This window comes from Lygodium microphyllum, chromosome 30, assembly GCF_053477565.2.
Source record: "Lygodium microphyllum isolate KBCC chromosome 30, Lygodium_microphyllum_v1.1.10, whole genome shotgun sequence".
Classification (NCBI taxonomy): domain Eukaryota; kingdom Viridiplantae; phylum Streptophyta; class Polypodiopsida; order Schizaeales; family Lygodiaceae; genus Lygodium; species Lygodium microphyllum.
Window position 1 is genome coordinate 45,241,570 of NC_141164.1, and position 16,064 is coordinate 45,257,633.

The 16,064-nt window shown below is 43.4% G+C and overlaps 1 protein-coding gene across 5 annotated transcripts in view; it reads left to right on the forward strand.

The window, feature by feature from the left end:
* Nucleotides 1-1,207: 1,207 nt before the first annotated feature.
* The window catches only part of GDPD4 (PLC-like phosphodiesterases superfamily protein), a 97,454-nt gene continuing 82,597 nt past the window's right edge, over nucleotides 1,208-16,064 (forward strand). Inside the window, exon 1 of one of the 5 annotated variants that reach the window (XM_087672646.1) lies at nucleotides 1,208-1,445. In XM_087672646.1, coding sequence (XP_087528772.1) covers nucleotides 1,263-1,445 — 183 coding nt within the window. In that variant the 5' untranslated portion in view covers nucleotides 1,208-1,262. The remainder of the gene's footprint in view (nucleotides 1,446-16,064) is intronic. The other 4 variants (XM_087672645.1, XM_087672644.1, XM_087672647.1 and 1 more) reach the window with 4 other exon arrangements.

Consider the following 16,064-nt stretch of genomic DNA (forward strand, 5'->3'; position numbering starts at 1 on the left):
ATGTGTACCAAGTACATTGAGGTGCATTATCATTATGCCAAGAAGAGACTCTCAACAAGAGAGATCAACTTGATCTATGTACCAACATAGTTTAATCTTGTACATCTTTTCAAAAAGTCTTTGCCTCGCAAGAAGTTTTGAGCTTTCTGCAAAGCTTTGAGTTCACTCTCTTTTGTGGATTGGTTTAGTCCATTGGGCTTGACGCTTCCCTATACATAAGTGTAAGCTCTCACTGCATCACTTTGAAGGGGGATTTGTTAGTATATTTTGATAGTGATGTGTATGAATACACTTAGGATCATCAGGGCACTTTTTTCCCCTCTTTAGTAGGTTTCCCTCCCCCTAGCCTTGTATATATTCACTTTAGGGAATACTTAGTCCTATAACTCTTCTCTATTAAGACCTCTCAATACACTTTGAGTTGTGCTCTCCCAAGCTTTTCTTCTTCTAGCTATGTAGCCGCATTTCTGTAACCTTAAATCCAACACTTCCCCTTGATGTCACCCCACAAACACCCTTGAAATACCATGTGCAAATGGTGCAAATGAAGTGCTTGTAGGGCTAACAAATAGTATTTCATCCTTTCGACTCGTGTAAAAGATGGTTGCAACATTTGCCACTGATTGTGTTCTCTCTCTCTCTCTCTCTCTCTCTCTAATTTTTCATTGCCCTATCTTTACTTCCCTTATCCCATAGTGCGATCGTCATGTTAGAGGGGGGAGGAAAAGCTCATTGCTACCCATGGAATCCTTAGGACAACCCAGTCCTAGGGTATGCGGGTCAGTGTAGAGTGTCACCATAATATACATGCATTGGTTAATCAATGAGATAAGCCATTTGCTATTTTGATGCCCCAACTAACGTCGTAAAATCATCAGCTAGTTGACAAATTTCTCTAAGCTTGATACATGGCTTGTGAAGGAGGGATCCTTCGTTTAAAACTAGCATAATGATGAGAAGGAGAACAAAATGAAGTTGAGCGACAACCAAGAATTTCCAACTAATCATCTTTCTCATACAATGAGAGAAAGCATCACTTTATCGGAGGTTAGAGCCTGAATGTTGTAGGGGGGCTGTCACTTTATTGGCCCCCTTAGCCTAAGAACCAAACATTTGAGACACTAAGGCCTTTCGGTCCCGCTTCGATCATGCATACTTTTGTAAAATTTCCTATAGAGTCGTCAAAAACCCATTTAAAAAAAATGGCAGGCCCTTCACAAACTTTAAGTGCATTTTCTTTTCGAGTCCCGCGAGTTCCCGAGATGGCTCCTGTCGGGAGGAGGCGGCCTTTGCTGCAGCAGCAGCAGCAGCAGCAGCAATGGGGATGGATTGATCATCAGCTTAAGGCGAGATTGTTTTCTTTCAAAGGCTTCGTTGCCTTGCTGTTGGCGCTTTCGCTCCTTGGACTGGCACCCGCTTTCGTCTTTCACCTGCGTCTGAAGCGGGTGAGTTTTCTCTCCATTTTCAGTCATTTTTGGCCCATTCGAGTGCCTGATGAATTATGTTCCGGGTGATCTTATGTGGCACATGCAAAGGGAGCTAATTGAGAACGGGCTCGGGAGGTTGGATCCTTCTTATGTTACAATGGTAGAAGACACTTGGAAATTTGAACCAGTAAAATTCTAAGTTTTAAGGTTTCAGGAAGTTGAACCATACATGGATCATTCCTATGTTCAGCGAGGATGCTTTTCATCTGTAGTTTTGTTATCTTACCCCGCTCTAGGATCAAATAAGTCCACCTTTTGCCGAACCTTGGAACAAATGATGATTTGCCTAGGCATGTCTACGAGTATTGTAGGCATTGTAAGTAACAGGTCGAGATTGATGGGTTGCCTAGGCATGTCCATTAATTGTATATCCAGTTCTCAAAATAGTCTTGCTACAGGTGACATCATTTTGCTGCCTTCCAGGATTAGGCGATAGCATTTTTGTGACTTGGAGCTGTAGATGACAGCTTACCATGTTCGAGCCCCGTCTCATGGCGACAAGGACAATTCTTGCCTTTCTCCTTGTGCCTGTCCCCAATCCCAAAATTTGCCCCATGTTACAATGTCTGGAGGCTTAGTGATCAGAGCAGCAGCTGAAATTGAAGGAATTGAAGCTAATCTGAAGAGGATTGCACACCCACATTTGTATTGATCTGCATGCAAGTGTTCTAGATAATGCTTGTGTTGGAATCAAGGGGAAAATTGGATCTGGATCCTGTTGGTGCATTTGAATTTGTAGGGAGATTAGTCTACATCTCAGTGTACTACAGATTCAGTGCAATGCAAGTTAAAGGAATGCTGAAGGGTGCCAGTTTTGGGGCCAATCGTATGTTGCTTGTTCCAGACATTTGTGGTAAAGCTTTATTTCGGATTTCTGAATTTATTTGCTTGCTGTAAATCAGGTCGTCTATTACCCTATCTGAGAAGGAACACAGTTTTCACAATCCCTTTTCTAATTAATCATTCACCTAACTCTTAAAGTCATGTTGGGCTGCATAAACTTTGCACTGTTCTCTATTCCATGGAGTATTGGCACTAGATCGATGGCACAGTCCTCAAGCCTCAATGTGGAAATTTGCCTAGCCAAGACTTGCAGTAGAATAGGAACTGACTCAACTGACTCGCCTTTAAGGTTGTATTCAGACAGTGAGCTCTTTCTCTATGCCACAAAAAGATCTTTTGGCTAATGTACCATCCCTACATGGACTCCATAACACCATAGCTTACCAACAAGACATCATTTCCCTCTAGTAGCATGATGTAAAACTCTGTGCTGCCTGCATAATGTTGCATACAAGCAATAGAAGCAAATCCTATTGCTTTCATTGTAACATCAATGCCTCTATACTCTGCATATGGTGGTGCATGAGTTTGATTGTAACTTAGGGAATGAGCTGCTTTGCTAAGAAAGATGACCGCATATCACAAGAAAACCATTCCTGATAGTATAGTTCTCATGTCTGTGGCTATCAAACACTATCAAGAAAATTATTTTTTGCCTTGTGTTGAGGACAATCTTGAGAGATATGCCCTCTCTCTTTACAATGAGAGCACTCTTCAGTTTCCATCAAAGCTTTGGCTGCAAAATGATACCATACCAGCATTTATAGCATCTACAACACCCATAATAAGGTTTCCAAAGCCGGTCTCAATATACCAAGCTGCCCTATAGAGTGTCCCATGTTTCCATATGTTCCATTTTGCATCCTTGCGTGCATGCCAATGTTAACATACATGCCATTCTGCATTTTGAATAGCATACCAGGTTACCGCCTTTGAAGTAACTTGGATGTGCTGAAGGTGGTGGAATAGTTGGTTGTCCAACATTTTCAAGCTAAATGTTACTACCTTATCCATGAAAATTGGCACCTTGCCAATAAGTGGATTGTTGAATAGAGCTACTTGTGTGTGTGGCATACTTGGAGTCTATCCATTGAGAGGCATATGTAGAGGCAGTTGTTGTTACATCCTTTGACATCTTGGAGGGGCCCTTGTAGCATTGGCCATTGATCATTTACCATTTGTTCGCTATTGTGGATGCTTTTGAAAATGTAGGATGATTAAAGGGTCTTATAGTGCAAACACATCCTAACCCACTAGGACAACAGGACATAGAACTCATTTATGCGACATCCCTCTTGAGATCACACTTGGACTATAGACCATGGGTAGCTCCACCCACATATTAGGGTGGTGTGGGTTCATGGTATGGGACATCAATCCTTGCGATGGAGTTTGACTTGACATGCTATTGGTCCTAGGCTTAGTGGTTAAAATCCATTTAGTCTCTATGATTGGGAGATAAGCTTGACGTCCACCCTTTGCATTTCTTGCTATGCTTGGATGGCTTGTGTCGTTTTGTGTGTATAGATTGGAGATCTATGGGGATATCTCATTGCCAATTGGTATCAAAGTAGCAATTTTCTTTCTACCATGTAATGTAGCAACATACATAAAAGCATTAGAAGCTCATGGGGATTTCATGCAAATTGGTGGCATGGTGGTTTTTTTGTTTACTAGTACTCGTTTGTGAAGATTGTGCTAGTTGCAGCTTAATGGTTGTTTGGTAGTTTGTTTGTATTATTTTCTCATGTTTTCTATCTATAGTGTACATGAAGGTAGCCTAGAAGTTGACACTATAAGCGTGGGAAGAATGTGAGAATGACAATACCGTGAACTTAACTAACTTGATCAATTATCACCATTGAAATCAATAGATAGAGAGAGAGGGAGAGAGAAGGAAGAGAGTCGACACCACATTGAGAGGGGAACCAGCTTCTCTCCCTTTTACAGGAGTTTATTGAAACAAACCACGGACACTAGGTGCGTGAATCATATACAAAGGGTTGAATTACTGCAATTCTGAAAATTAGGATTTTGAAATCCTAATTTCTGTATACTCTGGGTAGCAAGCTCATTTTCTTCTTTAGTGCTTGAATTAAATCAAGCTAAGTAGCAAGTGTTTCTTGGATGAGTGATAGAAAAGAGAGTACAACACATGTGGCTGAAATTTTAGCGTGGAAGTTTATTGGAAATGAAGAGAAAGACCTCCAATATTTAGGTGTGGGGCTTGGGTGCTCAAAAGTGGAAAGTAGAGGCTAAAAATGACAAGTGTTTACTGAAAATGAATCGCCCCTTGATTTGCTCGCACAATGGACCTTCATCGACTCCTTCGGAAATGAAATTTGCCCCAAATCAAATGTTGGGTCCCTCACTTGAATCTTGCTGAGAATTAATTCTCAATCTTGAAAGGCTTCAATCTCCTATTATGCTTCTTGACGTTATTGTCAAACCCTATTTTTTGTTGTAAATTAGAGATTAGAGTAGAGAAAAATATAATTTCTCAGCCTCCAGGGATTAGAATGCTGAGATCTTTGAAGCAAGGTTGGAAAATGGTTGGAGAATGAGAGAGAATGCTGAATAGAGAGAAAATTCAGACTTTTCCATCACAATAAAATGGAAGAAATCATGTGCTGCCTTGCCTACACAACCATGAAAGCTGTCTCCATTGATAGAACACATCGAATATGATGTTTATTTGACTAAAACAGGCCTCAAACTACTATCACCTATTGCTGTAGTCTCTTCAAGGCGTGTCACTAGCTTTGGAGGGTCTCTTATTGGTTGGAAATGGCCTGCCAACTGTTGTAGCAGCTATGGCTGGCTTTTCTTTCTCAGTCTCAGCTTGCATAAGGTTGAAATTGAAGTGAGCGATGCGCAGTGACTATGCAATGTCGAGTGATGAAAATGTCAAGTAGAGAGTAAAACGTGAGCAAGAGTAGCGAGTGAGAGTCAGAGATAGAGATGCATGATGTTCTTTGGTACAATTTGTTGTGTGTATCTCTTTAGGTTTTAGATAGATATATATAAAAGTACAAATGTGCTAAGGGTGTGTTTACACCCGTACACATATAAAGGGCACGATGACCCTTTATTCCCAATAACCTCCCATCTAAAGGCAATGTGTCTTAAGAGGAGAAAAGAATCAGCTAAGTCTAGGTATGTACAAAGCTGAAATACATATACCTATCCAACTCCCATCATCTGTCGGCAATGAGGAAACCGCTCTGTTGGAAGACCCTTCGTGAGAAGATTTGCAGGATTATCATCTGTATGCACTTTGACAAGCTCAATGCTCTTGCTGTCAAGTACATCTCTAATGAAGTGATACTTCATCTGTATGTGCTTCGTCTTTGCATAAAAGACGGGATTCCGTGCTAGCATGATAGCACTTTGACTATCACAATGGAGAATAGGTAACTCTGTAATGCCAAGCTCTCTTGCTAGACGTGAAAGCCATAAAGCCTCCATGCATGCCTCAGTGGCAGCCACATACTCTGCCTCTGTAGTAGACAATGCAACACACTTTTGTAGCCTGGAGATCCAAGAGATTGCTCCTCTTGTGAAGGTAAACACATATCCAGAAGTGGACTTCATGCAGTCCGCATGACCAGTATAGTCTACATCCGTAAAGCCAATGACAGATATCTTGTGCTTTCCAAAGTAGATGCACAAATCCTTTGTGCCTTTGAGGTATCTCATAATATCTTTCACTGCTTCCTAATGCTTTTTACCAAGGTTTGCCATGTATATGCTAACCACTCCCATTGCAAAGGCAATGTTAGGACGTGTAGCAACCATAGCATACATCAAACTGCCAACAGCTGAAGCATATGGTATCTTGGTCATTTTAGCCTTCTCATCATTAGATGTAGAGCTGTCCTCTGCATTGAGTTTCACATATGGAGGCAATGGAACCCCAATTGTTTTCCTCCCCTCCATATTGAAAGGTTGCAAAACCTTGGAGGTATACTCCTGCTGAGATAGATAGAGTAATCCTTTTGACCTATCTCTAAGTATTCACATGCCAAGAATGTGATTTGCATCACCAAGATCTTTCATGTCAAAGTTGCCATGAAGACTTTGCTTTAGTGAGTCCAAGGCATGAGTATCCTTGTCAGCAATCAGCATGTCATTAACATACAGAACTAAGATAATCAGGTTGCCATCTGCTGCCTTCTTGGTGTACAAGTAGTTATCCTCGAGACTACATAAATGTATCAAACTTATGATACCATTCTCTTGATGCTTGTTTCAGCCCATACAAAATCCTTGCGAGTTTATATACCATCTTCTCTTTCCCTTTTGCCACAAACCCTTCAGGCTACTGCATATATATGTCTTCATGCAGATCACCATGTAAGAATGCAGTCTTTACATCTATTTGTATGAGCTCCATATCTTTAGTTGCAACCAAGCCCTCAATGTAGTTATCTTGAGTGTAGGAGAGAACTCATCAAAGTCAACTCCATGTTCCTGCTTGTACCCCTTCACAACCAATCTTGCTTCTCTCTCTCTCTCTTTCTATCTCCCATCTATCTCTCCCAGTTCCATGTAGCAATCTCTCTCCATTAGGGCAAAAAACGCTTAAAAAATGCACTTGTAAAAAAACTATTAAGTTGCTAATTACTTGAGATTTTTGAAGAATGATAATGCCAAATTTGGTTGCTCAGATGTGATTAATGAGAGAATATTGAATTCATTGAAGAGCTCAGTCATTAATTGTCCCTCATCTTTAATTTATGTTAGGGTCACCTTTTTGTCCGGTTTTTTGTCTTGGAATTTGGGAGAATTAGTATTTTCGAGAAATGTCCACCTATATCGCAGTTTGTCTACTCCCACGTCTTCTTTTCACACACTCTTTCTCCATTCTCTTCTTTGTGCTCACTTTCTTATCACTATGATAATTGATCTGCTAAAATGTTTAGCAATACCTCTGCAAGTAATACAGTTTTGGCGAGGAACCAGAAGTGACCTTCATCTTGTAAACCCATTTGTATGGAAGTGTTTTTTGCCCTTTAGGCAACTGCACCAAGTCCCAAGTGTCATTTTTCTCAAGAGAGTCCATCTCTGACAACATGGCTTTATATCATTTCTTGCTCTCATGTCTGTCCATTGCTTCCTTGAAGCAAGACGGTTCACCACAATCTTTCAACATGACATAATCAGCCACATTGTTTGCACCAGGAACGAATCTATCAGGTTTTCTAGTAGCCCTAAATGGATCTCCTAACCCAATGATCATTGTTTGCTGGCTGTTGAGCTTGCAAATTTTCATTTTCAGCTTGCTGTCCTGGCATTTCAGCCTGCAAATCAGCATTAATAGCTTGTTGTCCTAGCTATTCTTGCACATCCAGTGACTCATCATTATGGGCAATGACTGGCTGATCATTTCTAGCATTATTTTCTGTATTTGCAGGTTCATTTGCAGCAGGTATTTGCTGTTGTACGGCGGGCACATTTTGCTGTCCAAAAGGTATTTCTTCCCGAAATACAACCCCATGGACTGAAAGGTGAGAAGGATTGAAGCTTCCTTGGAAGTGAGCTATAGCGGAGAGCAAGAGCAAGAAGAAAGAGACACACAAATGGAAACTCCAATAGTCACAATGTGTGACTGGGTCTTCTTTTATTCAAACTGTCACTAAAAGAATAAAGAATAAAGTGATGGTGATGGGCGCCTGCCATCTGTAGTGTGCAATGGCGGGTACTGTCAGTGTAGTAATACACGGGCGGCTAGGCAGAGGTGCCTTTACCCCCAACAACCTCCCACTTAAAGGTGAATCTGCCTAGTGAGGAGTGAAAAGAAAAAGAAAAGATAGTACAATGTACACATGTACAATAGGATGAGGAAAAATGTCATCTCATCCAACACCCATCACTCTCTTGAGGAAGGCAAAGCACTTAGTAGTGAGGCTTTCGTGAGCAGATCTGTAGGATTTTCGTCAGTGGAGATCTTGACAAGGTCAACAGACTTGTTCTCCACGACTCCACGTATGAAGTGATACCTCACCTCAATGTGTTTCATCTTCGCATGGAAGACCGGATTCTTGGCTAGCTGAATAGCACTCATAGAATCCGAATGCAGCGTAGGTATAGTATCAATCCCAAGGTCATGAACCAAACAACCCAACCATATGGCCTCCTTGCAAGCCTCAGTGGCCGCAACAAACTCGGCCTCAATGGTAGAGAGAGCCGTACACTCCTGAACCCTGGACATCCAAGAAACAACACCTCCAGCATAGGTAAAGACATAGTCGGAAGTGGACTTTCTACTATCTGCACGTCCTGCATAATCAGAGTCTGTGTAGCCCATAACTCTTGTATCCTGGCTGCCATAGCAAATATACATATCTGCTGTGCTCTTCAGGTATCTCATGATACCCTTTACGACATCCCAATGCTTTTTGCGAGGTGTAGCTATATAGCGTGCCACAACACCAACTGTAAAGGCAATATCTGGACGAGTGGCTATCATGACATACATCAAATTGCCCACGGCTGATGCATAAGGGATCTTGGCCATCTTGGCCCTCTGCTCATCCGTATGTGGACAATCGGCCTGTGAAACCTTCACATAAGAAGGTAATGGACAGCCAATAGGCTTTACTCATGCATGCAGAAACGCTCAAGGACTTTATGAATGTACTCCCTTTGTGAGAGGTAGAGTAGTCCTTGATGCCTGTCACGCTTGATGCGCATATGTCACAACTCTATAGAAACAGAATTTGTATCCTTTTTCATTAATTTGTCTATATAATGATTTATTGAATTTATTTCCTTTGGACTAATTAGATATAAAGAAAAGTGCATTGGAGCTGGCCACTGATGAGTGGTCACAGGTTATGGTGGACCCACGCGGTGGGTTAGAGAAAAGATAGTTCACACTTCCACCTATATGGCCCGATTGGGCACCTGTGACTAGAACTCACGCATATCAGGGTTAGACTCGCACACAGAAAGGATTGATGCCTTGGAGTGTGGCTTAGATCCACCAGAACAGACAGTTACAATCAACAAGATGGCATGATCACGAAATGCTTGTATAATGTGCATGTGTGGGCTGAAAGCTTGAAATGCACATTTCTTTGCATAGGAAAGTCACATGAAGATTCTGATACCGTTTTTGCGATGTACACGGAAAAAGCTTTCATATGACACCCATATTGGGGGGGTCTCTAAATTTTAGGAGATCCCTAAATTTTAGGAGGTCCCTAAATTTTAGGAGCCTCGAATTAGCCTAAAAATGCTAGTCCTAAAAAATAGGGATGTCATTCTAAAAATAGTAAGTTCTGTACTCTGACTGTGCTTACTAAATTTGGTTGTTTCTATTCTTGACAGGATTCAGCCCAAAAAGGAAGGCCATAGAGAAGAGACAAGTGTCAAGACACTTGTCACACAAGTTTCCAAGTGTCCCACCACTTGTCAGATCTCATGACATGTGGCTGGACACTTGTCTTGTGCTACTCCACTTTCCCCTTTTGTACTAGCTCTTCCCTCTCCTATAAATAAGAGCTCGTTTTTCTTCATTCAGCATCATTTTTCTTTGCTGTAAACTCATGTACAGCACCCACAGATAGCCAGAAACTGGCCCCATCCATCCCCATCATCATCCCCCACTTTTCTATTATCAAATTCTTCCATATTCCCTCTTCTATCACTGTTGTTTTACAGGACAGCAAGCTTGTAAATTCATTACAACACCTCCTTCTCAAGCTCTTTCTTCCATTTTAGCAACAAGAAGCAAGCCCTATCCATGTACTATTGTTCAACGATGGAGAAAGGCTGATTTTCCCTCTTTCTTCTCTCATACTGTAAAGAAATCAGTTCTTATCATTGCATAATAGATAATGCATGTGTGTTTGTACATCTTTGCTTGATCTTGTGAGAGTGAGAATTACTTCTCCTCACTCTCAGGTTGATTGTAACTGAGCTCTTCCCTAAGGGACTTGGGTTGAGCAGAAATACATTCCTTCGGAGGGGGGGGGGGGGGGGGGGTTTGCCCATCTTCAACCCTCAATCTTGTCTCCATTACTTTTACATTTTCATGGCTGTAATTTTGTGAGTAATTTTCATTTTCAGCTTTAAGTGTTCATTCTCTTTTATATTAAATCTAAAAAACAAGCGAATATCATAATTGTTAAGTATACTACGTTGTTCGGGGCGTTTACAGCATACCAAGAATGTGAGAGGCTTGTTCTAAATCCTTCATCCTAAAGCTTTTCTTCAGCTGAGATTTAAGAGCATTCAGCTCATCATGAGCTTTTCTTGCTATCAGCATATCATCCACATAAAGTGTCAAAATAAGCAATGAGCCATCACGGGCTTTCTTCGTGTAAAGATACGGATCCATAGCACTCCTACTGTAGCCATGTGATTGCATAAAGGCATCAAACTTATGATACTACTCCCTGGGTGCCTGCTTCAAGACATAAAGACTTTTCTTCAACTTGCACACTAGGTGCTTTCTGCCAGGTTCTGCAAAGCCCTTAGGTTGCTCCATGTATATCTCATCATGCAAATTCCCATGCAATAATGCAGTCTTGACATCCATCTGATACAAGTCTAAGTCAAGCTGTGCGACTAAGGCTAAAACTAAGCGTAGGGTAGTCATCTTGACCACAGGAGAAAAGACTTCATTAAAGTCAACTGCATGCTCCTATTTAAAACCCTTAGCGACAAGTTTTGCCTTATAAGCCGGGTTGGGGTTTCCAGGGGTACTTTTCAACTTGTACACCCATTCGCATGGCAAAGCCTTCTTGCTCTGAGGTAGTGCAACCAAATCCCAAGTCATATTCTTGTGCAACGAGTTTATCTCAGATTTCATAGCCCTCTCCCAGGAGTGACTATCACCCCTACATATAGCCTCATCATAGGTGAGAGGCTCTCTTGCATTTGTAACCAAGACATAATGCATCGAGGGCTCAAATCTATCAGGTGGATGTCTATCTTTAGTAGACCGTCTCACGGCAGGCTTTGCGGCCGGTCCAACACCCTGGCCATGTGTACCAACTGTTGTTGCAGGTTGCCAACTGGCTGTACAGGAGCACGTGGCTCCTCCTGGAATATAACCTTGCGTATCTCTACCACCTTCTCAGGCTGCCTATGCATCTTGTCTTCATGGAAGACTACATCATGGCTACGGATGACTTTTCGCGCTTGCGGATCCCAGAGGCGGTAACCCATCTCGTCTGCATCCCCATAGCCAAGGAAAATGCATTTGACGCTCTTAGGATCCAACTTAGTACGCTTGTCTTTGGGCACATGGTAGAATGCCTTACATCCAAAGACACGTAGATGCGCATAAGACAGAGGTTTCCTAATCTATACCTCCTTTGCAACCTAGAAATCCAAACCACTAGAAGGTAATCTATTTATGACATGCATAGCTGTACTGAGTGCCTCAGCCCAAAAGCTCTGTGGTAAGCCTACATGGCTAAGCATACTGCATACACGCTCTTGGATGGTTCTATTCATCCGCTCAGCCAAACCATTCTGGGGTGGGGTATAGGGGGCGGTCTACTGATGCTTAATATCCCTCTCGTCACATAGTTGCTCAAAAGCACGTGACACATATTCTCCCCCATTGTCAGTCCTAAGGCATTTCAGCCTATGCCCAGTCTGGTTCTTGACCAATGCAAGCCATCTCTGAAACACAACCAAGACTTCTGACTTAAGCTTAATGGGGTAAGCCTAGACTTTATGCGAAAAATTGTCAATGAACGTCACAAAATACTTTGCACCACCCATAGATTGACAGGGCATAGGTCCATAGACATTTGAATGTATCAATGCTAGGGGCTCACTCATGGGTGTCCTACCAAACTTCTTATGCGTATTCCTAGTCTGTCTGCCATAAAGACAATGCTCACATGAATCAAAACATGCGTAGTCAAGGGGCGGTAAGTATTGCAAACCAAAAAGCATTTTCATTCCCTTCAAGGACATATGGCCCAAACGGGCATGCCAAAGAGATACATATGGGACGGAACCTATTGACAAAACATGGTCAAGAGAGGACCCATCAACTACAAGAGGATAGAGGCTGCCAGCTTTGGTACCTCTAGAGAGCACAAGTCTGTCATGGGTGATTTTCCAAGCAGAATCCCCAAATGAAACATGAAACCCAGCATGATCAAGCTGCCCTACAGACATAAGACTACGTGTAAGCGCAGGTACATGACGGATATCTTGTAACAGAAAAGTATTGCTAGTAGAGAACTGTAGTCGTACATCCGCAATGCCAATAATAGCAAGTGACTTGTCATCACCCAAGCGAATTGAACCAGAGACAATGCGGTAGAAGTGGAACCACTCACAACTGTTAGTCATTTCTTGGACGATCAGTAGGTTGGTGGACAACAGGCTCCACGTCAGTAGTACGGCAGTCCACGTCAGCAGTACGGTAGGGCATTGGTACAGTTGGCCAGATTTGTTGGTACAGTCGGCCAGATTTAATGCAATCGGTTGCATTTAATGCAGCCGACCTGCTGCAATTATTTCCTATTTTTCGGCTATTTATAGCCGGTTTTATGGCACACTTCAGTATTCATTATTCAGATCCTAATCTTGAGATCTGTTGGCTGAGACAGACTGTGCTCGGGCTGATGGAGATCGAGGCCATCAAGTCGGAGACATACGCAGATATTTCCTCTGCCCCCTTGTGTATTTCTGCACTCTTATATAGCATATTACAGTGCATATTTTCTGCATTTACACTGTCTCCTTTTCTCTCTCTCTCTCTCTTCTCTCTGTGTTCACTCTCTCTCAATCTTTGTCCTACGCTTCCGCATCGCTATACTTTGACATGGTATCAAAGCGGTGAAGATGGATTGACTAAGAGCTGAACCTATTTGAAGAGGAGATTTCAGCGCGACACAAGGCTGCGTTTCTAGGTTTCGAGGGCGAGCAAGAGGGCTGCGCATCGGATCAAGGCTGAAGCGAGCGTGGGCATGTGGAAAAGGAGTCTAATCGGTGAATTTATTGCAGGTTATTGCTGTTCGAAGAGGAGGAAGGCTGTGTTTAAGGCCTTCCATTGCAGATTTGACCTTTTCATCGCCTCCGACGGGTGAAGAAGGTTTGGGCAGCGGAGGAATCAGTCCTAGAAGGCTGCGTTTTCACAGACAGAGGGGGCTGCTTTTGCGTTTGTGCAGGTATTGCAGGTTAATATGTCTACAGAGACTGATTTGGAGTTCTAGGCGATCATGGACAGGAAGGTTCCTGTCCTACCGGCTCTTCCAATGGATCAAAAGCTTGATGGTGACAATTACCGCATTTGGCGGGTGATGATGTTGGCCATTTTAGAGTCTTATGATTTGGCGGAACTGGTGATGGAGGAGATTAACAGGCCCTCGATGAGGGATGAGTCCAAACTCTCTTCCAATGCTCGTACGGAGTTGACTAAGGCCCAGTCTCATTGGGACAAACTGAATGCCAGGATTCGATCTTTTCTGTTTCTGTCTTGCACCACAACCATGATAACTCACATCGAGCATTTGACAGTGGCTCGTGAGATATGGTTGGAACTCGACCAGATGTACAACCGGATGACCTTGATGAAGAGGGTTTCTTTGGAGGTGCAGATGCGGACTTTGTCCGTGAATAAGTCTTCTTCGCTTCGGGAACACATCAACAAGCTTCGGTAGCTTCAGATGCAGGTTCAAAATGCGGGGAAGCCTATTTCCTCCGAAGACATGGCGATCACTTTACTATCCTAGTTGCCGCCACGATTCGGTACTTTTTATTCCGCTCTTATTACTTTAGGGCAGGAGTCCACTCTTCGGTGGGAAGAGTTGGTTCCTATGGTCTTGGACCAGGAGGAACAATTGAAGGGACATAATGCCTCCAAATCAGAGGCATTGGTTGGTCAAGCCTCTCAGAAGAAGGGGAAGGACCAAAAGAAGAAGAAGAAGGAGGACAACAAATCCAAGAAGGACAAGGAGAAGGAATCAACTTGCCATATTTGTGGAAAGATCGGTCATTGGAAGAAGGATTGCCCTGACAAAGACAAGAAGGATACCATGAAGAAGGACACGAAGGAATCTGGAGCGGTGGCTGCACCCTCATCAGCTGCTTTTCTACACTTAGCAGTCATTGAGGACTCTACATCGACTTCTGATGATGCTGTGATGATAGCTCCCCAGGCTCGAGAGTGGATTGGCTTACTTCTGATGATGACTACAACAGGATGACTTTGGCCTATTTCTTGACTTTGAAGTCGGAGGCTTTCTCTCATTTCAAGGATTGGCTTCTTTTTGAGGAAAACCGTTCTGGCTGGCGACTGAAGACCTTGCGTTCAGACAAGGGAGGTGAATTTATGCCTAATGAATTTGCTCGTTTTTGTGCAAATAGGGGCATTCACCAGGAGTTTGCTGACACCAACACTCCCCTAGAGAATGACATTTTGGAGCGGAAGAACCGAAGTGTGATCGAGATGGCACGTACCATGATGGAGCACTGACAGACATCTCAGTTTCTGTGGGCTGAGGCAGTGGCTACCGCAATTCACATCCTTAATCGATCTTCCACTTCGGCCGTTGACAGGATGACACCTTTTGAGGCTTACTTCGGGAATAAGCCTGATGTATCTTATTTCAGGATCTTTGGGTGTGACGCTTATGTGCACATTCCGAAGACGCAACGTGATAAGTTTGAGGCGGCTTCCTGACGACAGGTTTTTGTTGGCTATAGCTCCCAATCCCAAGATTATCGTTTGTTTGATCCCGTTAAGCGGGATGTCTACACGAGCCGAGATGTGCGGTTCGTGGAAGTACCGGCCACAGAGGGGGATGAGGAGCACCCCGTCCTTGGAGATCTAGGGGAGAGTTGGGGCTCCCGAGACAGTTTCTTTGGAGCTAGAGCCTCTTAATGGAGATTCTTTTTCGGATTCAGAGTCTTCTCTTCCACCGGCCACCCCCGAGGAGCTTTTGCCGGTGGATGTTTCTGAGTCTTTAGCAGATGGAGAGTAACGGGGACAGGTTCGTCCTCCTCCTCGTTGGGCTCGTGACACCCTCTGAGATTCAAGGATCAAGGGGGTCCCTGAGGAGTGGGAACTGCAGGATGGACCGGGGAGGTCACGGAGGAAGCGGGCACATTCTTCGGAGCTTGTTTGCTCCAACTATTGTTTGCTGACCCGTGTTATGCAGGATCGAGAGCCACTTTAGTGAAGGAGGCTTTGCTGTCTGATCATTGGCGGAAGGCCATGGAAGCCGAGTTGGAGGCTATTGAGAGGAATGGCACTTGGTCTCTTGTGCCTCGTCCCTCTCACAAGAAGGTGATTGGTGTCAAGTGGGTCTTCAAGATCAAGTACCTTAGCGATGGTTCTTTCGACAAGCACAAGGCTCGCCTTGTTGCTAAAGGCTTTGCTCAGCGCCCAGGCATTGATTTCCATGATACTTTTGGCCCCACTGCTCGTATGGCGACTATTCGAGCTGTTCTTGCCTTGGCTGGCCATAGGAGATGGCTTGTTTATCAGTTGGATGTGAAGTCGGCCTTTCTGAATGGTGACTTACAGGAGGAGATCTATGTTGAGCAGTCTCCCGACTTTGGATCCTCGGATGGGAAAGTTTACAGGTTGAAGAAGGTCTTGTATAGCCTCAAGCAGGCTCCGCGTGCATGGAACGAGAAGGTTGCCTCGTTTCTTTAATCGAAGTTGGGATATCGGCGCTCCAAGGCATTCGAGAGACCAAGACAGCTTTACATCGGGCATTCGAGATGACGGATTTGGGGCTTCTTCATTTC